The sequence below is a fragment of the Podarcis gaigeae genome (assembly GCF_964106915.1).
Source record: "Podarcis gaigeae genome assembly, chromosome: 18".
NCBI lineage: Eukaryota > Metazoa > Chordata > Lepidosauria > Squamata > Lacertidae > Podarcis > Podarcis gaigeae.
Window position 1 is genome coordinate 2,672,215 of NC_139696.1, and position 21,082 is coordinate 2,693,296.

Sequence of the window (21,082 nt, forward strand, 5' to 3'; positions counted from 1 at the left end):
ACCCCAAAAAAGCAACCTTAAGTGTCTGTAACCCGAGGTATGACTGTATATCGTATTGTTTTATTGCTGTGGCCGATGCAAATAAGATTCATTCATTCATTCATTCCTCCACCAACCAGCAGGGGTGCTAATGAGACCATCGCGACGCTCTGCCTCTCCGACTCTATGATTCTACGGACAGACGCACAGAGGTGGCAAGAGGCGTTCTTAACAGAACATAGCAGTTTTATTCAGTAAATATATCTATATTTGTTTGTGTCCAGCATATAAGCATAAGGAGCTGAAGGCAGAAGATGCGATGGGGGTGAGCAGCCCGCGTCCGCAGAAAGAACAGCAAAATAGTTTGGGGGTAAGCCAGGGGCCGAGTTCGAATCCCACCACGTGAGCTAGCCGCTGCCAGCTGCAAATAGAGACCCCCCTCCCTGTCTCACACCGTGGCAACAAATCCCCAGATTATAAGAAGTGGGCACTGCCGTGTGCTTTGAATCCCAAAGGCATTTTATTTTTCTGGAAAATTGCAGCGGCCAACGCATTCTCTGAACGTCAGAACGACCGCTCATTCCCCAAAAATATGCATAAAGGTAAAGGGACCCCTGACCATTAGGTCCAGTTGTGACCGACTCTGGGGTTGCGGCGCTCATCTCGCTTTATTGACCGAGGGAGCCAGCGTACAGCTTCCGGGTCATGTGGCCAGCAGGACTAAGCCGCTTCTGGCGAACCAGAGCAGTGCACGGAAACGCCGTTTACTTTCCCGCCGGAGTGGTACCTATTTATCTACTTGCACTTTGAAGTGCTTTCGAACTGCTAGGTTGGCAGGAGCAGGGGCCGAGCAACGGGAGCTCACCCCGCCATTGCGGGGATTCAAACCGCGACCTTCTGATCGGCAAGTCCTAGGGTCTGGGGTTTAACCCACAGCGCCACCCGTGTCCCTTACAACTATGCATATGGCTGTCCAAAAACTGGGGCGGAAGAGAACAAAGGCAGAGAACGAAGACAGGCGTTGATTTAAAATAGGGGTGCCATAGTTCCCCCCCACCCGACATATCCGGCTTTCTTCCGTTGGAAAACTCAGACGTACGGCAATCCACGTAGGAAGTGTTGACATTTAATTTCCTTAAAAACACAGCCGTACCTTGGTTTTCGAACAGCTTAGTTCTCGGACGTTTCCGCTCCTGAACGCTGGAAACCCAGAAGTGACTGTTCCAGTTTGCGGACTATTTTCAGAAGCCGAACATCCGGCCCGTCTTCCTGTTGGCCGCAGGAGCTTCCCGCAGCCAATCGGAAGCTGCGCTTTGGTTTCTGAACGTTTTGGAAGCCGAACGGACTTGCGAGGTACGACTGTAGTTCCGAAACTTCCAATTTTTTTTTGGGGGGGGGAGATTTCATCAAAAAAAAGTTCAGCTTTGGCCAAAACAACAACAACTTTGGTGTCTAGATTGTCACCTGTTGAAATATGGCAACCCTAATTTAAAAGGAGAGAGGGAACCTGTCTTCTGCCCTATTCCACAGTGCGGGGGGTGGGGTGGGGGACCATGCGCTGGCCGGGCGCCACCTGGACTCCAGTTCCTATCGTCCCTGACCCCTGGGAGTTGACAGAGCTATTTCCCCCGTCCCTGATCTAAGGAGAGGCACTCCCTACAGCAGGCAAGAGATGAAAAGATGCCTCTGTTTAGAAGAGACGCTCTCTCCCGAGAGCGCAGAAGGCTCTGTCTCAGATCAGGATGTCCCAGGTTGCTGGACTACATAACCCATCATCCACGGTTGCTGGATTACATAACCCATCATCCGCAGTTGCTGGACTGTGGGATGTGAAACACAGGAGCAGTCAATTACAACATTCCTAGAGTGTAGATGTTTAGACATGGGGAGGGATGTTTGTCCAGCCAGCAGGTAAACTTCCTGGGACAGACTTCCTCCGCATGTGACTAGAGGTGGTTGTGGCCTCACCTGTGCAGGTAACGACAAAAGCACAGGGCAGGGGGCAGCCATCTCTCTCTCTCTTCTCTTCCTTCCTCCCAGCCAAGAGAGGACAAAAGGACTATCTTCTTATAAGATAGATTCTAAATGTACAATGGTGCCCCGCAAGACGAACGCCTCGCAAGACAGAAAACCCGCTAGACGAAAGGGTTTTCCGTTTTGGAGGTGCTTCGCAAAACGAATTTCCCTATGGGCTTGCTTCACAAGACGAAAATGTCTTGCGAGTTCCTGCGGGTTTTTCCCCCTTTCCCCCCTTTTTCTAAGCCGCTAAGCCGCTTATCAGCTGATCCGCTAAGCCGCTTAACAGCTGATCTGCTAAGCCGCTAATAGCGCTAATCCGCTAATGGGCTTGCTTCGCAAGACGAAAAAACCGCAAGACGAACAGACTCGCGGAACGGATTCTTTTCGTCTTGCGAGGCACCACTGTATATTACTTTATTAAGCTGTCTGCCTTTTGGGATCCGATTGTGAACAGAATGTGAGTAAACTCTTTTTATACTTTTGTAAAGGACTGTGTCGTGTCTTGTATTTTAAGAGGGAATAAAGGGGAAATTACCAGAGTAATTATTATAGAGGTTCTAGCGAACCTAAGCACATGTTACAGTTGCGAACTTAAATAAAGGGGAATGTCTTACTCTGCTATTTTGGAAACTGGTTAGCACAAGTTGGATAAGGATATAATCAGTCAATATATCCTCTCCTGCATCCCTGAACATTCCCACATGGACTACATAACCCATAATCCATGGCTGTACTGAATACCGGGACTGACGGGAATCTGGAGTCCAGGGACATAGACACTGCACTCCCAGATGGGAGGTGAAGCGTCCCCTGCTGCCTCTTGCAAATTGAGGCATTTATTTTATTTTTTTGCATAGGCTGTGCTACATTTTATGTAATCAATAAAATAAAATAAATAGAGGCAGCGACAGCTGGAGGGATACAGGCTTCCCTAGACCTCGAGTCAATGCCAATTCTAAAAAGAGGAATTTTTCCAGATGGCAACTTTACAATTAGCATGGCAACTTTACAATTCCACGATTCCATCTCCTACAAGAATGCTGTTTCGAAGAAAACCTGCGTCCCTTCAAATATTGCTGGACTCTGTCTCCCCATCGCCCCTGACTATCGGCCGTCTTGGATGCTGGGGGGCGGCAGTCCCAACGATATCTAGGGGGCCGTTGCCCCACAACCACCGGCCTCCAGTTCCTTCCCTGCTTTCCATGCCAGCCGCCTCGAAAACTCTCTCCCTCTTAACACCCCCCGCCTTCAAAGTGCAGAGTGTACATTCACAGGTCGTGTGAGCCTCTAACTTTTTTAGAAAAAGAAGAAAAAGAAAGGACTTTTTTAAAAAGTGTGAAAAACGATGGAGGTGGGTGGCGTCCCGGGCATTGGCCAGTCAGCGCTATGCGGAGCTTCCTTCTGCATCAAAATGAGGGAAGTTGTGGCTTTTGAGATTGTGATCGTCTCCAAACCCACATCCTTCCTGACCAGCGGTCCCTGCAATTTCTGGGGGTCCTCATGTCGAATACCCTGGGGGTTTGGAGATTTGGGGGCAGCGAAGTCTCAGGCTCTCCGATTTAAAATCTTCCCACACAAAACGAGTTCGGCTGCGTAGCTCAGGAGCGAAACTCCGTCTTTTAAAAGGGGGCACCCCAGAAAGAAATCAGAGGTCGCCGAGAGAAGGGGGGTCCCAAATGCAAGCTGTAGGGCTCACCCCAGAGAACAGCCCCCCTATGACATTAGCGCCCCCAATCGGCAGTGGGGGGGAATCGCAGAGCAATTGCAAAGACGCCCCAGATCCCAGTGCGTTTGACGCATTCAACTGGTGCAGAAGGAAATTCACCCGCAAAATATCAACAACTGCAAAGCAAAGTGGGGGGCGCAGACTCTGCGCAGGATGGGCTAGCAGCAAAAGCGAGAATAAGTTATTTTATCGATGCGCAGCAGCCATATGCCCGTGTTCTCTAAACACCTCCCGCCCCTTTCTCTAGCTGGAACCTCCCCCCCCAAAAAAAACTTTTAAATTGTTGGCTTCTCTAACGCCGCTCCTGCCTAGCCCAGCAATTTAAAACCAGCTTGCACAAAGCTTTTAAAAGTTGCATAAATAAATCCGCCCCCCTCTTGCCTTGTTGGGGGGGCGAGAGGAAACGAGGAGCGGACAAACCGGTCCCGTCTTGTAAACGAGACCTTCCGGGATGCAACGCATCGTTTACACAGCCGTGCTCAATTTTCCGCACGTGATTCACACCTAATACATACTTCACGCGTGTGTGTACGCAAATACACAATTTTTGCACATGGGGAAAATTCGGCAGAAGGCGAATCCCGGAAAAACACCCCCATTTCAAGTTCGTGTATTGGTTCGGGAAGGGCAAACGAGGTAGTTTCGGATCTCCACATTCATTTCCTGTCCCCCACGGCTCCAGACCTACAGAGAACCCTCTTCTCTGCTTTCCAGACCCCCTTACCGGAGGGATCGAAGGATGGGGGGCGCTGGCTGTTAAGCCCCCGAGAGACCCCGTGCTTACATTCGCTCCTTTGAGAAGGCAGCGCCTCTGAGACGTAGGGAAATGGGGGTTTCGCTCGTGTGGGGTCAAGTCCACCTTCAGGGGCGTGGAGACCCAACTCCCACCATCAAAACAAGGTTCGATTCCAGATCATGTCTCTCAGACCCGGGTTTCTTCTACGTTCTTGTCCTCCAGGAAACCAAGGATTCTTCTCCAGCGGCTGGGGGCCGTGGGGTGGTCCACGGGGCAGCAATCATTGTCACTTTGGTCTTTGGCGAAGTGAACGAACACCTTGCGGAGAAAGGGAACGGGGCGGTGAGAGAAAAGCAAAAGAGAAAATAATAATAATAATTTATTATTTATGCCCCGCCCATCTGGCTGAGTTTCCCCAGCCATTCTGGACGGCTTCAAGTGTAAAAAACAAAACAGCATTAAATGTTTAAAACTTCCCTAAACAGGACTGCCTTCAGATGTCTTTTAAAGGTAAGATAGAGACTTATTTCCTTCACATCTGAAGGGAGGGCGTTCCACAGGGCTGGTGCCACCACCGAGAAGGCCCTCTGCCTGGTTCCTTGTAACCTTACTTCTCGCAATGAGGGAACCGCCAGAAGGCCCTCAGGAGATGGACCTCAGTGTCTGGGCTGAACGATGGAGGTGGAGACACTCCTTCAGGTCTACTGGGCCAGTTAGGGATTTCAAGGTCAGCACTGACTCAGAAATGTCCTGGGAGCCAGTGTAGGTCTTTCAAGATAGGTGTTATGTGGTCTCGGCAGCGGCTCCCAGTCCCCAGTCTGGCTGCCGCATTCTGGATTAGTTGCAGTTTCCGGGTCACCTTCAAAGGCGGCCCCACATAGAGCGCATGCCAGTAGTCCAAGCGGGAGATAACCAGAGCATGCACCACTGTGGCCAGACAGCCTGCGGGCAGGGAGGGTCTCATCCTGCGTACCAGATGAAGCTGCCCTGGACAAAGAATTAACCTGCGCCTCCATGGACAGCTGTGAGTCCAAAATGACTCCCAGGCTGCACACCTGGTCCTTCGGGGGCACAGTGACCCCATTCAGGACCAGGGAGTCCCCCACACCTGCCCTCCCCCTGTCCCCCCAAAACAGTCCTTCTGTCTTGTCAGGATTCAACCTCTATTTGTTAGCCACCATCCATCCTCCATTACATTTTTTAATAGTGTTATTCTTTTCAAAACCGCTCCATTTAGGACCGGCCAAAGTTTCCAAGTTACCTTCAAGAGCCCAACATCTAAAGTTAAGTTAATAGTCCTTATGACTGCAGAAATAGGAACGAAACTGGGCGGATTCTCAGAAGCGAGAAGGGAAACAAGACAGGCACAAGCTTTGTTTGGAAAGGGTTTGGGGGGAGGGGGGTCACCAAGGGACGCGGGTGGCGCTGTGGGTTAAACCACATAGCCTAGGACTTGCCGATCAGAAGGTCGGCGGTTCAAATCCCCGCAATGACGGGGTGAGCTCCCGTTGCTCGGTCCCTGCTCCTGCCAACCTAGCAGTTCAAAAGCACATCAAAGTGCAAGTAGATAAATAGGTACCGCTCTGGCGGGAAGGTAAACGGCATTTCCGTGCGCTGCTCTGGTTCGCCACACGACCTGGAAGCTGTACACACGACCTGGAAGCTGTACACCGGCTCCCTCGGCCAGTAAAGCGAGATGAGCGTCGCAACCCCAGAGTCGTCTGTGACTGACCTAATGGTCAGGGGTCCCTTTACCTTTACCTTTTTATATTAATAGGGAGTGGGTGGCACTGTGGGTTAAACCACAAAGCCTAGGACTTGCCGATCAGAAGGTCGGCGGTTCGAATCCCCGCAATGACGGGGTGAGCTCCTGTTGCTCGGTCCCTGCTCCTGCGCACCTAGCAGTTCGAAAGCACGTCAAAGTGCAAGTAGATAAAAAGGTACCGCTCCGGTGGGAAGGTGAACGGCGTTTCCATGCGCTGCTCTGGTTCGCCAGAAGCGGCTCAGTCCTGCTGGCCACATGACCCGGAAGCTGTATGCCGGCTCCCTCGGCCAGTAAAGCGAGATGAGCGCCACAACCCCAGAGTCGGCCACGACTGGACCTAATGGTCAGGGGTCCCTTTACCTTTAGGGGGTCCCCACTCACGCCGCTGGCCTCACCTGGTCGAGGGTCGTTTGAGAGACGGAGTAATCTTCGATGTGGTAGGTGGTCCGGTGAGCAGAGAAGATGCCGAAGATGTTGGCCAGGGAGCAACTGTGAGAAGGCAGCTGGTACTGGAGAGTGCAATGATGCTTCTCCTTCAAGATGATTCCGGGAAAAGAATCCCGGATGAATTTCTCCACAGGGCCCAAGTCGGCGCTGGAGACCCGGAGGACGATGGTGTAACCGTCTCCGAACCTAGGAAGAGAAACCGGGGCGGAACTGTACTACTACTACTACTAACAATAATAATAATTTATTATTTATACCCCGCCCATCTGGCTGGGTTTCCCCAGCCACTCTGGGTGGCTTCCAACAGAACACGAAAATACAATAACCTATTAAACATTAAAAGCTTCCCTGAACAGGGCTGCCTTCAGATGTCTTCTAAAAGTCTGGTAATTGTTTTTCTCTTTGACATCTGGTGGGAGGGCGTTCCACAGGGCGGGCGCCACCACTGAGAAGGCCCTCTGCCTGGTTCCCTGTAACTTGGCTTCTCGCAGGGAGGGAACCGCCAGAAGGCCCTTCGGAGATGGACCCAGGTGTCCGGGGTGGAAGATGGGGGTGAAGATGCTCCTTCAGGTATACAGGACCGAGGCCGTTTAGGGCTTTCAAGGTCAGCACCAACACTTTGAATTGTGCTCGAAAACGTCCTGGGAGCCAATGTAGGTCTTTCAGGACTGGTGTTATATGGTCCCGGCGGCTGCTCCCAATCACCAGTCTGGCTGCCGCATTCTGGTTTAGTTGTCGTTTCCGGGTCACCTTCAAAGGTAGCACCATGGACAGCGCATTGCAGTAGTCCAAGCAGGAGATAACCAGAGCATGCACCACTCTGGCGAGACAGTCCGCGGGCAGGGAGGGTCTCATCCTGCATACCAGATGGAGCTGGTAAACAGCTGACCTGGACACAGAATTGACCTGCGCCTCCATGGACAGCTGTGAGTCCAGAATGACTCCCAGGCTGCGCACCTGGTCCTTCGGGGGCACAGTCACCCCATTCAGGACCAAGGAGTCCTCCATAAGATCAGATGGGATTACTATGAGGAATTATAAAATATGCATCAAGCCATTGTGCCCACGATGAATGCATTGTGCTGACTGGGTTTGATTCATTGACAATAATTTCTGATCAAATCCTACAAGCCTCTACATCTCTGCCATTTCCCCTCTACTGCCCAATTCTCTACGTCTGACAAGCAGGGTGTGGCCTAGAGAGAGGGGGTGTGTTTTATGTGAGGGGTGTGGAATGGAGAGCAGGGGTGTGGTTTATGAGAGGGGTGTGGCCTAAAGAGAGGGGGTGTGGCTTATGTGAGGGGTGTGGCCTGCAGAGAGGAGGTGTGTTTTATGTGAGCGGTGTGGAATAATAATAATAAATAATAATAATAATAATAATGTATTATTTGTACCCCGCCCATCTGGCTGGGTTTCCCCATAAAAACCAAAAATACACTAAAATATCACAGATTAAAAACTGCCCTGAACAGGGCTGCCTTAAGATGTCTTCTGAATGTCAGGTTTATCGCTTCGACATCTGATGGGAGGGCGTTCCACAGGGCGGGCGCCACTACTGAGAAGGCCCTCTGCCTGGTTCCCTGTAGCTTGGCTTCTCGCAATGAGGGAACCGCCAGAAGGCCCTCGGTGCTGGACCTCAGCGTCTGGGCAGAACGATGGAGAGCAGGGGTGTGGTTTATGCGAGGGGTGTGGTCTAAAGAGGGGTGTGGCTTATGTGAGGGGTGTGGCCTGCAGAGAGGAGGTGTGGTTTATGTGAGGGGTGTGGAATGGAGAGGAGGGGTGTGGTCTGTGCGAGGGGTGTGGCCTCTAGGACTGAAATCCCACCCCCAAACGGCACATTATCAATACAACACACCCTTCGCCATCGCCGCCAGAGGCTTACTTGTTCTTCAGGTGCTGCACGCTCCCCAGACATCGGAAACGGCCGTTCACCATGATTGCCATTCTGGTGCACAGAGCCTCGCACTCCTCCATGCTAGCAGGGGTGAGAAAGAACGAGAAAAAAAGGCAGTTAGCTCCTTTCGGCCTCACCCCGAATATTTAAGAAGGTGTAGGGGAATCTGCACCTGTGGAATTTCTGCCTGGATATTCACCCCAGTTGCTGGGAGCGAGGCAAGGGGCCTTCTGCAGATCTGCCTGGCTAATAATAATAATAATAATAATAATAATAATAATAATAATTCATTAGCAAAAATAACGGAAAGGCGAGAGAGATTTTGCCTTTGGCAGTTGGAGGATGGATGGCGGCTAACAGATTGAGGTTGAATCCTGACAAGACAGAAGTACTGTTTTGGGGGTAGAGGAGGCAGGTGGGTGTGGGGGATTCCCTGGTCCTGAATGGGGTAACTGTGCCCCCGAAGGACCAGGTGCGCTGCCTGGGGGTCACTTTGGACTCACAGCTGTCCATGGAGGCACAGGTCAGTTCTGTGTCCAGGGCAGCTCCACCTGGTATGCAGGATAACACCCTCCCTGCCTGCGCACTGTCTGGCCAGAGTGGTGCATGCTCTGGTTATCTCCCGCTTGGACTACTGCCATGCGCTCTACGCGGGGCTACCTTTGAAGGTGACCCGGAAACTGCAACTAATCCAGAATGCGGCAGCCAGACTGGTGACTGGGACTGGCCGCCGAGACCATATAACACCAGTCCTGAGATATCTGCATTGACTCCCAGTACGTTTCCGAGCACAATTCAAAGTGTTGGTGCTGACCTTGAAAGCCCTAAACGGCCCAGTAGACCTGAAGGAGCGTCTCCACCCCCATCGTTCATCCCGGACACCTGGGTCCATCTCCCAAGGGCCATCTGACGGTTCCCTCCCTGCGAGAAGCGAGGTTGCAGGAAACCAGGCAGAGGGCTTTTTTGGTGGTGGCACCCGCCCTGTGGAACGCCCTCCCGTCAGATGTCAAGGAAATAAGCAACTATCTTACTTTTAGAAGACATCTGAAGGCAGCCCTGTTTAGGGAAGCTTTTAATGTTTGATGTATTACAGTATTTTAATGTTTTTTTGGAAGCTGCCCAGAGTGGCTGGGGAAGCCCAGCCAGATGGGCGGGGTATAAACAATAAATCATCATCATCATCATCATCATTATTATTATTAGTTTACCTGTGGGACGTGAGGACGACCGACCGGCCGTCCCTTATCACGCCAAGAATGCAGTTCCAAAGGAAGCGTTTAGCCCTCGGGTCCATCCCCGTCGTCGGCTCGTCCTGGAACCCGCAAACAAACGAAATTTCAAGCCTCGCCAAGTTCTTGCCTGCCCCGCTAACCCCCCCCTTTCCGGTTCGAAAAACGTCCAGCGACACAAAAGGCGGCGCCGCTCTCATCACTGACCAGGAAAATGACCGGTGGTGCTCCGATGAGCGCGATGGCTGTGGAGAGCTTCCGTTTGTTGCCTCCGCTGTAGCGTCCGGCGAGCCTGTCCGCGTAGGACGTCAGACCAAGCGTCGACAGTCCCCATTTGACCACCTGGCAGGGAGAGAGATACCGGTTGGGCAAGAGGTGGGGAGCCCAGCAGTATTTACCTACTTGCACTTTGACGTGCTTTCAGACTGATAGGTTGGCAGGAGCAGGGACCGAGCAACGGGAGCTCACCCCGTCATTGCGGGGATTCGAACCACTGACCTTCTGATCGGCAAGTCCTAGGCTCTGTGGTTTAACCCACAGCGCCACCCGCGTCCCTTGGTAAATACAGTTATCCTTTATTAGGCATAGCAAACCACACATTATCAAACAGACGCTTCTGGGTTTGGATCGTTCGGGAGCCAATTTGTTTGGGAGCCAAGGTGTTTGAGATCTAAGGTACGACTGTAATAAACAACCAAGGCACCGTCTGAGCATGCACAGAGTGTTTTTTTCGGCCAGGGTGCCAGAGAGCTGGCCCCTTTTTTTGCAACTCTCACCCCAGGAATTTCGGTTTCTGGGACCCCGCGCAGGCGAGAGTAGAAGACGAGATGTTCGCGTCCGGTTAGCAGGTCGTTGATGGCGTCAAATTGCGGGCAATAGCCCATGTTCTGGTGGACGGCTTGCAGGTCAGTAATCACGCTGTAGGTGGGGTGAGGGTTAGGAAAGTGGGAATTGGAGAGAGAGACGGCTTTGAAACAAGAAGCAAAGATCGTGGCAGGTTAACCCAGGTCTCTCCACCGCCCTTTCTTAAATTTGTGGTGTTGGGGGATGAGTGTTCAGACCCCTGGGCTCTCACTTGTGGGGTGCCTCAGGGCTCCGTCCTCTCCCCCAAGCTTTTTAATATCTATATGAAGCCGCTGGGAGAGATCATCAGGGGTTTGGGGTTTGGTGTTCACCAGTATGCGGATGAAACCCAGCTCTACCTCTCTCTTAAATCAGAACCGGTGAAGGTCCTGTGTGAATGTCTGGAGGCGGTTGGAGGATGGATGGCAGCTAACAGATTGAGGTTGAATCCTGACAAGACAGAAGGGCTGTTTTGGGGGGACAGGAGGCGGGCGGGTGTGGGGGACTCCCTGGTCCTGAATGGGGTCACTGTGCCCCCGAAGGACTAGGTGCGCAGCCTGGGGGTCATTTTGGACTCACAGCTGTCCATGGAGGCGCAGGTCAATTCTGTGTCCAGGGCAGCTCCACCTGGTACGCAGGATGAGACCCTCCCTGCCTGCAGACTGTCTCGCCAGAGCGGTGCATGCTCTAGTTATCTCCCGCTTGGACTACTGCAATGCGCTCTACGTGGGGCTGCCTTTGAAGGTGACCCGGAAACTGCAATTAATCCAGAACGCGGCAGCTAGACTGGTGACTGGGGGCGGCCACCAGGACCATATAACACTGGTCCTGAGAGATCTGCATTGGCTCCCAGTTCTGTCCCTATAATTCCCCAAAAGAAAAGCTTCTGGGTTTGTTTGCTTACAAATGTTATTTTAAACATCATTTTCATTGCATTATATATCATTTCCCAGTGAAGCTTTAACCTTACTACAAGCCCACCAGGTATGATAAACAGAACCTTCTTTCTCTTTAGATTTCCAACAGTTACTTGATTTAGATTTATGCGTTTTTTTCCCAATCGGCACTGACCTGTACCCTTTCAGAAAGGCCCTTCCAGACGTGACCTCGGAGTCTCCTGTTAGCATTTTGAAAGTCGACGTTTTCCCAGCGCCGTTGACTCCCAAGAGACCGAAACACTGCGGGAAAAGTTTCGGTTGGATGTTTGCGCCAACACAGTGTGCGCACAGCGACTGGGGGTGCAGAACTAAAAGGCCGCCCGCAATATCTTTGCTTAGTTTTAGTTTTTAAAAAAACATAGTGGTCCAACATTGCAAGCCATCAGTCCTTCTCACAAGGCCTCAGCAGCAGCTGACAAAACATCTGATCAGCTTAAATACAGTTTCAAATAATCAATTGTCCTCTCACATTCCTTCCTGCACCGGGTGCAGAAAGTACCGTATTTTTTGCTCTATAAGACTCACTTTTTCCCTCCTGAAAAGTAAGGGGAAATGTGTGTGCGTCTTATGGAGCGAATGCAGGCTGCGCAGCTATCCCAGAAGCCAGAACAGCAAGAGGGATTGCTGCTTTCACTGCGCAGAGATCCCTCTTGCTGTTCTGGCTTCTGAGATTCAGAATATTTTTCTTCTTGTTTTCCTCCTCCAAAAACTAGGTGCGTCTTGTGGTCTGGTGCGTCTTGTAGAGCGAAAAATGCAGTACCTCCCCTTTCCAATTTGGCAAAAAGTCAAGAGACCACAGGTTTGCAGCGAGGTACGTTAGGGTTACCAGACGTCCCCGATTCCAGGAGACAGTCCCCGGATTTGCAAATCTGTCCCCGGACAAATTCCGTCCCCGGATTTCTTCATATTTATCTATTCTTGTTCTGCGTCGACATGCAATTTGTTCATCTGTAGCTAATCCGTCTATATCATCAATCCATGTGCTCAACAGAATCTTTTTGCAGCTCTCCCAATTCATCAAAACAAGTTTTTTTTTGCTTCTAATATAGCACGGCACATCCATATTTTGACCCCTTGATATCTCCCACGTTTCCAGAATATAATTTAGAATTAAATTCCGTTCCCCTAAATATGCCTCTCCTCAAGAATGCCCAATTCCTTCCCCTGCAAGGTCACTTACTTCCCCCGGAGCGATACCCACGCACAGGCGATCCACCGCTGGCTTCTTCGTCCTCCGGTAGATCTGGGGAAAGAATTGCAGGCTGGCGGTCACATGTGAATTCCTCTCCCCACCCACTAGGGAGTGCTGCCAGATTGACACACTTCCTGGGCATGGCAAAGGGGCTTCTTCCTGTCCCACCCTCCATACAGGGCCTTCATGATGGTGGCTCCCAAACTTTAGGGTTCCCCTCTCCAGAGAAGCTGCCTCCTTGTTGTTCTCCTGCCAGCGACGGAATACTGCTTTATATTCCGACAGGCCTTCAGGGAATGACTGTAACTTAAGGAAAGAGCTTTGGCCCCCCACATCCAGTGCCTACATTTTAATATAATTCTCTTTTAAATTTAAACATTCCTTTCCTCCCAGGCATTGGGCTAATTAAACAATCCATTGCCTTTTAAACTGCGGAAGGGAGGGGTTTTTTGTGTTTAATATTGTGATCCTCGGATGAAGGGCACAAAATCAATTCCATAAATAAGTAACACACGAATGCCTAAAATAATAATAATAACAATAACAAATTGCAAATAATAATAATAATAGCAATTGATTGCAAATTGCTGCAAAATGCGGGGAAGTTGGAAAAAATCAAGAAAAGGAGAAGGGGAATTGGAAGACACTTACTTTCCTTAGCAATACACGAATGCTTTAAATAATTGTAATAATGAATGCAAATAATTATGTAGGTAAAGGTAAAGGGATCCCCTGACCATTAGGTCCAGTCGTGGCCGACTCTGGGGTTGCGGCGCTCATCTCGCTTTATTGGCCGAGGGAGCCAGCGTACAGCTTCCAGGTCATGTGGCCAGCAGGACTAAGCCGCTTCTGGCAAACCAGAGCAGCGCACGGAAATGCCGTTTACCTTCCCGCCGGAGTGGTACCTATTTATCTACTTGCACTTGGATGTGCTTTCGAACTGCTAGGTTGGCAGGAGCAGGGACCGAGCAGCGGGAGCTCACCCCGTCATCGCGGGGATTCGAACTGCCAACCTTCTGATCGGCAAGCCCTAGGCTCTGTGGTTTAACCCACAGCGCCACCCGGGTCCCTAGGGACGATGGTACTAGCAATCAATTGCAAATGGCTGCAAAATGCAGGGAGCCCAATTTAAAACTGGGGGGAAACGAGAAGAGGAGGAACTGGCAGGACCCTTCCCCAGCGGGACACAAACGCCTTAAACAAATCGATCACCCGTCAAAATGTGCTGTGCGTTTGCCCCTCCCTGCTCGCCCCCCTGCCCCCCACACCTTCGTCAGCTGCTGCAATACGAGGATGTCCGCGGCCGGTACCCCACTGGTGACCCTCTTCCGTTCCTTGGCAACATCCTCATCCTCTTCTCCCAGCGGGGACTCCTTGACCGGGGAGGGCCTGGAAGGGGAAGGCAACGTAAAGACCCCTCCATCGGCTCTGCTGCGGCCGGCCGGCCCCACAAGTGATCCTTTTAAAAGGTAAAGGGACCCCTGCCCGTTAGGTCCAGTCGTGGCTGACTCTGGGGTTGCGGCGCTCATCTCGCTTTACTGGCCGAGGGAGCCGGCGTCCAGCTTCCGGGTCATGTGGCCAGCAGCATGAAGCCACTTCTGGCGAACCAGAGCAGCGCACAGAAACGCCGTTTACCTTCCCGCCGGAGTAGTACCTATTTATCTACTTGCACTTTGACGTGCTTTTGAACTGCTAGGTTGGCAGGAGCAGGGACCGAGCAACGGGAGCTCACCCCGTGATTGCGGGGATTTGAACCGCCGACCTTCTGATCGGCAAGCCCTAGGCTCTGGGGTTTAACTAACAGCGCCACCCGCGTCCCTTAGTAGTACCACCAAATCAGCAATTTTTGATATAACTGTAAAAACTGCTCTGAAAACGTATCATTCTGAAAATGAAACCTTCACCTGGTTGTAAATGATTTATACCAGCAAGGATGAGTCTTTTTGTAAACATATATATGATTTAATTCCAGTCTTATCGACTAGAGTCTGACTGTGGTTGGGGCTTGCATAAAAGGGTGTGTGTGCCATAGCTATCAAATTTTCCCTTTTCTTGCAAGGAATCCAATTCGGAATAAGCGTAAAGGTAAAGGAACCCCTGACCATTAGGTCCAGTCGTGGCCGACTCTGGGGTTGCGACGCTCATCTTGCTTTACTGGCCGAGGGAGCTGGTGCACAGCTTCTGGGTCGTGTGGCCAGTAGGACTAAGCCGCTTCTGGCGAACCAGAGCAGCGCATGGAAACACCGTTTACCTTCCCGCCGGAGCAGTACCTATTTATCTACTTGCACATTGACGTGCTTTCGAACTGTTAGGTGGGCAGGAGCAGGGACCGAGCGACGGGAGCTCACCCCGTCATTGCGGGGATTCGAACCGCCGACCTTCTGATCGGCAAGCCCTAGGCTCTGTGGTTTAACCCACAGTGCCACCCGCGTCCCAGTCCTCCTTTTCCCCTTCTCCAAAAAGTGTCGCCTGATGGGCAGGGGCGTCTTGCCCATAGAGGCAAGTGGCGTGGGGCACTGGGGCGCCAGAGAAGAGGCGGAGGCTGGGCGCGGTTTAAATCGATTTGATTTAAATCAAATCCACCCTGCTTCCAATGCGGGAAACTATTGCCCGACGCAGGGCTCGAACCCAGAACCCTGAGGTTAAGGGCTCCGCACTCTGCGGAAGCCAGCGATCTTCAGGATGGAGGCGGCCAGGAATGGACTCGAGAGTTTCCCGTGTGATGGCTCTGCCACCGAGCGGCGGCCATTCTCCTAAAAAAATCTGGGTTCTAGTCCCCATGATTCTGCACAAAGAGCTGGTTCAAACAGGATGCATTTTCATATTAGGAAATGAGATAAAAAGAAAGGACTGTAAATTTTTTCAATATGCGGGAACAGCAGCAAGAGTGTTACTGGCCCAGAAATGGAAACAACAGGAAATACCGACTGTGGAAGAATGGAGACTGAAGCTGTTAGACTATGCGGAGCTAGATAAACTGACAGGGAAGATTAGATACTTAAGAGACCAAAAGTTCATCGAGGACTGGGGGAGATTTGTGGAATATCTGGAACATATAAGTGAGGGACAGATAACGCTAAAGGGATTTAAAGAAGCACTGTGAAAAATTAAGAAGTATTGTCTAAAGGGAATAGAAGGAAAGATATAAACAATGTCAATATAAATTTGAGAAATGCGTAATTTAAAGAATAACTATGGATGATTTACGGAAAAGCTGAAGGAAGTCCTGAAAAAGAAATAAGTTGTGAAAAATTTGATGTGAAACTAGTATGTTTTTTGTTTTTTCGATGTAAACTAATAAGAATTTATTTTTTAAAAAAACAGGGTGCATTTTCAAACAGCGGCTGCCCCCCAAACCTAAAAATAAAGTTAAGATTCTAGACCTCATTGATGTCAAAAAAGGAGCATGCAAAGCTTCCTTTAATCCAGAGACGGTTTAGTGCACCAAAGACCATGCTGACCTCGAAGCCCTGCCTTTCTGCATGCGAGGCCGTTGGCTCTAACCACTGAGACACACAGCCCCCTCACCGGAAAGAGAAGAAGAATTTGTACTGCACCAGGAGAGTGAAGGCAAAGAAAACGGCTCCTTCCACAGCCATGGCGAAGATGTTCTTCCCTGCTAAGTCCCAGCTTAGAGGAGAAATGAATTTTCGGTCACCTACGCAGGGGAAGAGATGTAAACATGAACAGAGAGCAGCCTCTGCTGGCGAGATAAAAATGGATGTTGGGTTTTCTCCAGTTGTAGAGGGATAGCTGCCTGTCTGTGCAGCAGATTCATAAAAACAAATTATTATTATTATTATTATTATTTACTACTTATACCTGGCTGGCAGCCAGATTCTGCGCCCAGATTTGTAGGCACAGATCATCATCTAGAATAAAATAGCTTGCTAGGGAAATGGTGAAGTCGCCCTTTGGGACGCCTCAGGGTCAATTTTTATGGTAGCCCAAATCTCCGTTGTACAGGTGTATGTATATATCTCAATTTTAACTCATGAGCTATTGCTGTAATCTGCTCTGATGGTATATTTCATCTTTATGAACACTGTTTTTACTGTGTTATGCGAGCTGGTCTTCGACCGTAATAAATTATCTATCTATTACTTATACAGTTTCCCCAGCCACTCTGGGCGGCTCCCAACAGAATATTAAAAACACGATAAAATGACAAACATTAGAAACTTCCCTAAACAGGGCTGCCTTCAGATGTCTTCTAAAAGTCAGGTTGTTTATTTCCTTGACATCTGAAGGTTGGGCGTTCCACAGGGCGGGTGCCACCACCGAGAAGGCCCTCTGCCTGATTCCCTGTAACCTCACTTCTCGCAGGGAGGGAACCGCCAGAAGGCCCTCAGGAGATGGACCCCGGTGTCTGGGCTGAACGATGGGGGTGGAGACGCTCCTTCAGGGATACTGGGCCATTTAGGGCTTTCAAGGTCAGCACCAACACTTTGAATTGTGCTTGGAAACGTACTGGGAGCCAATGTAGGTCTTTCAGGACCGGTGTTATGTGATCTCGGCGGCCGCTCCCAGTCACCAGTCCAGCTGCTGCATTCTGGATTACTTGCAGTTTCCGGGTCACCTTCAAAGGTAGCCCCACAGAGAGTGCATTGCAGTAGTCCAAGCGAGAGATAACCAGAGCATGCACCACTCTGGCCAGACAGTCTGCGGGCAGATAGGGTCTCATCCTGCGTACCAGATGGAGCCGCCCTGGACACAGAACTGACCTGCGCCTCCATGGACAGCTGTGAGTCCAAAATGACTCCCAGGGGCACAGTTACCCCATTCAGGACCAGAGAGTCCCCCATATCTGTCAGCCCCTGTCTCCCCAAAACAGTCCTTCTGTCTTGTCAGGATTCAACCTCAATCTGTTATCCGTCATCCAACCCGTTTTTGCTAGTGCCCAGCTTCCAGGTCGGCGGCGAGGGAAGCGATTGAAGGGGAAATGCTTTCTGATCGTGGAATAATAGAATTAAAGAATTGTACGGGTGGAAGGGACCCCGAGGCGCAACCGCTGCCTCGCTTTGTTTGGGAGCCGCCAAACGCCACTCACCGAAGCGCTCAAAGGCGTCCGCCATCGCCTGGTTCTTCACCATATCGATCAGCCCGCGGCCCAGGCAGAAGTGCGGGAAGATGAGGAAGACTTTTTTAAGGATGACGTTGATATCGTTCAACTTCTGCTCAGGAGAGGGAGGCAAACACACGCACACATATTTATTTACTTTTTAAAAAATTTCCCATGGATAACCAGGCTTCTGCCTCACAGGAGTTCCAAGTTGGCGTCCCCAGTACAGCATAACAACCAATTTCTACATTATTATTATTATTATTATTATTATTATTATTATTATTATTACTTTATTTATTGAATTTATATATCGCCCAATACCCGGAGATCTAACAATTTCCAAATTCTGCATCCCATTGTTTTGCAGGCCTCAAGTTTCCAGTCCTCCTGAAGGAGACTGCTCTTCTGTTTAAAAAATAATAATAGTATTGGTGTTTGTTTAAACTTCAAGGCATGCACACAAACTGCGCCTTACATAAATAAATGACGCTCCTTCAGGTATACTGGACCGAGGCCGTTTAGGGCTAGCAAGGTCAGCACCAACACTTTGAATTGTGCTCGGAAACGTACTGGGAGCCAATGTAGGTCTTTCAAGACCGGTGTTATATGGTCTCGGTGGCCGCTCCCAGTCACCAGTCTGGCTGCCGCATTCTGGATTAGTTGCAGTTTCCAGTTACCTTCAAAGGTAGCCCCACATAGAGCGCATGGTAGTAGTCCAAGCGGGAGATAACCAGAGCATGCACCCCTCTAGCCAGACAGTCTGCGGACAGATAGGGTCTCATCCTGCGTCCCAGATGGAGCTGCCCTGCACACAGAACTGACCTGCGCCTCCATGGACAGCTGTGAGTCCAAAATGACCCCCAGGCTGCACTCCTGGTCCTTCGGGGGAACAGTGACCCCATTCAGGACCAGGGAGTCCCCCACACCGGCCTGCCCCTGTCCCCCCAAAACAGTCCTTCTGTCTTGTCAGGATTCAACCTCAATCTGTTAGCCGCCATCCATCCTCCAACCGCCTCCAGACACTCACACAGGACCTTCACCGCGCAAGGACCCAGTCGTCCCCGTAGCCTACCTTGTCGGTGAAAAGTTCGAGAACGAAGGTGGCCACGCTTCCGTTGATGCCAATGAAGAGATTGACAGATGTCAGGACCACATAGGCAGTGCTTGGGACACTGAAGAGGAACGAGGCTGGGTACATCAAGGGGGTGATGGACCAGCTGGGGCAGGCAAATAGAGAGGAGGAAATGAAAAAGAACCATTGAATACTTATCCTAAATACAGCGGTGCCTTGGTTCTCAAACGCCTTGGTACTCAAATGCATCCATTCTGAAGGAAATCAGCCCTGAGTGCTCCCTGGAAGGACAGATCCTGAAGCTGAGGCTCCAAGACTTTTGCCACCTCCTGAGAAGAAAAGACTCCCTGAAAAGACCCTGATGTTGGGAAAGATGGAGGGCGCAAGGAGAAGGGGACGACGGAGGACGAGATGATGGGACAGTGTTCTCGAAGCTACCAGCATGAGTTTGACCAAACTGCAGGAGGCAGTGGAAGACAGGAGGGCCTGGCGTGCTCTGGTCCAGGGGGTCACGAAGAGGCGGACACGACTAGGTTACTAAACAACAACACTCAAACAACTTAGAACCCAGACACTGCAAACCTGAAAAGCAGGTGTTCCAGTTTGTGAACCTTTTTCGGAATCCGAACGCGCTCCGTTTTGAGTGTTACGCTTCCAATTTGAGTGTTATGCTGAGGTCTGTTTTTGCTATTTATTTTGGGTTTTTGTTTTAGCGGCTCTTTTTGTTTTTGTGACAGTGTGGAACCCAGTTCAGCTACTGATGACTGGAGTGTGTGACTGCAGTGCATGACTGCAGTACATTGTTTATTGCTTTCGTTTTATGGACCAACGGTCTCGTTAGATAGTAAAATTCATGTAAATTTGCCACAACCGATAAGGACCTGCCCACGTTCCCAACAAGGATAAAGCAGCTTTTTCTGTTTTATCCGTGTTTTTGTATTTTATCTGCAAGCTGCAGATTGAACCCTGATCCGGTGAAAAGGCAGGATATATTATTATTATTATTATTATTATTATTATTATTATTATTAGTGTGGCTGCCCCTGTTCTGGCCCCTGCAATCCACAATCTCAAGGCGTTTTTGTCCTGGTGGGATTTCCCAGTTGGATAATTGGGTCTTTTTCTCCAAGAGATCAATTTGCAAGGGCATTCATTTGGTTTTACAGCAGTGCCTTGGTTCTCAAATGCCTTGGGACTCAAACAACTTGGAACCCAAACACTGCAATCCCGGAATTTAAGTGTTCTGGTTTGCGAACCTTTTTCAGAATCCGAACGTGCTCCGTTTTGAGTGCCACCCTTCCGTTTTGAGCGTTACGCTGAGGTCTGTCTGTATTTGCTATTTGTTTTGCGTTTTGGTTTTTGCGGCTCTTTTCCGTTTTGTTTTCGCGACTGTGTGCAATCCAGTCCAGCTACTGGTGGATTGATTGTGTCACAAAATAAACCGTGTACTGTAGTCACACAATCAGTCTATCAGTAGCTGAACTGGGTTCCGCACAGCCACAGAAACAAAAGAGTCGCAAAAAACAAAACGCAAAATAAATAGCAAAAACAGAGAGACCTCAGCGATACACTCAAATCGGAATTGTGTACACAGTTTATTGTTTTCATTTTATGGATCCGTGGTCTCGTTAGATAGCAAAATTCATGTTCAATTGCTGTTTTAGGGGTCGTTTTTAAAAGTCTGGAACGGATTAATTCATTTTGCATTGCTTTCGGTGGGAAAGCGCGCCTTGGTTTTGGAACGCTTTTGGTTTGGTTTGAGAACCAAGGGACCACTGTCTTCGTCGGATCAGATTTACATGCAAGTAGGATTTGAATAGCAAACAGCAGCCACCCAGAGCAGCCAGGGAAACCCGGGGTACAACAATGAAACCATTAGTGGAAAATAATTCAGATATTCTTAAAGTATCAGTGAAACACCCGACAATAGATATAGAACACAACATAAGAACTCAACCTCTGGGAGAAACGTTGGAAAAGTGATTTGAAAATTGTTGTTCTCTGAAAGAGAACTATTTGATAATGATTCATGGATATTTAACTCCTGAGTAGGTTGGCTAAGATGCCGAAAGCGGAATCAGATACGTGTTGGAAATGTAAAGAAATGGGAGGAATTTTTCACCATGGAAGGTGAAAGAATATTGGGAAACAATTTATAGTGAGTTGAAAAAAATGTT

At 49.9% G+C, this 21,082-nt stretch overlaps 2 protein-coding genes and 1 long non-coding RNA gene across 5 annotated transcripts in view; 1 reads left to right on the forward strand and 2 right to left on the reverse strand.

The window, feature by feature from the left end:
• Nucleotides 1-20,308, reverse strand: part of TEKTIP1 (tektin bundle interacting protein 1) — a 209,428-nt gene extending 189,120 nt beyond the window's left edge. Inside the window, exon 1 of the mRNA XM_083720799.1 lies at nucleotides 20,305-20,308. The gene's annotated coding sequence lies outside the window, so the exon portion shown is untranslated. The remainder of the gene's footprint in view (nucleotides 1-20,304) is intronic.
• Nucleotides 1-21,082, forward strand: part of LOC310835891 — a 162,551-nt gene that overhangs the window by 72,149 nt on the left and 69,320 nt on the right. The window lies entirely within an intron of this gene.
• Nucleotides 205-21,082, reverse strand: part of ABCA7 (ATP binding cassette subfamily A member 7) — an 84,475-nt gene continuing 63,597 nt past the window's right edge. For all 3 annotated transcript variants that reach the window (XM_083720135.1, XM_083720133.1, XM_083720134.1), the window contains 13 exons: nucleotides 18,906-19,050; nucleotides 17,819-17,942; nucleotides 16,297-16,426; nucleotides 14,037-14,157; nucleotides 12,757-12,819; nucleotides 11,710-11,816; nucleotides 10,572-10,713; nucleotides 10,003-10,137; nucleotides 9,775-9,878; nucleotides 8,555-8,647; nucleotides 6,621-6,858; nucleotides 2,700-4,778; nucleotides 205-1,734 (listed from right to left, as the gene is read on the reverse strand). In XM_083720135.1, coding sequence (XP_083576261.1) covers nucleotides 4,647-4,778; nucleotides 6,621-6,858; nucleotides 8,555-8,647; nucleotides 9,775-9,878; nucleotides 10,003-10,137; nucleotides 10,572-10,713; nucleotides 11,710-11,816; nucleotides 12,757-12,819; nucleotides 14,037-14,157; nucleotides 16,297-16,426; nucleotides 17,819-17,942; nucleotides 18,906-19,050 — 1,534 coding nt within the window. In that variant the 3' untranslated portion in view covers nucleotides 205-1,734; nucleotides 2,700-4,646. The remainder of the gene's footprint in view (nucleotides 1,735-2,699; nucleotides 4,779-6,620; nucleotides 6,859-8,554; nucleotides 8,648-9,774; nucleotides 9,879-10,002; nucleotides 10,138-10,571; nucleotides 10,714-11,709; nucleotides 11,817-12,756; nucleotides 12,820-14,036; nucleotides 14,158-16,296; nucleotides 16,427-17,818; nucleotides 17,943-18,905; nucleotides 19,051-21,082) is intronic.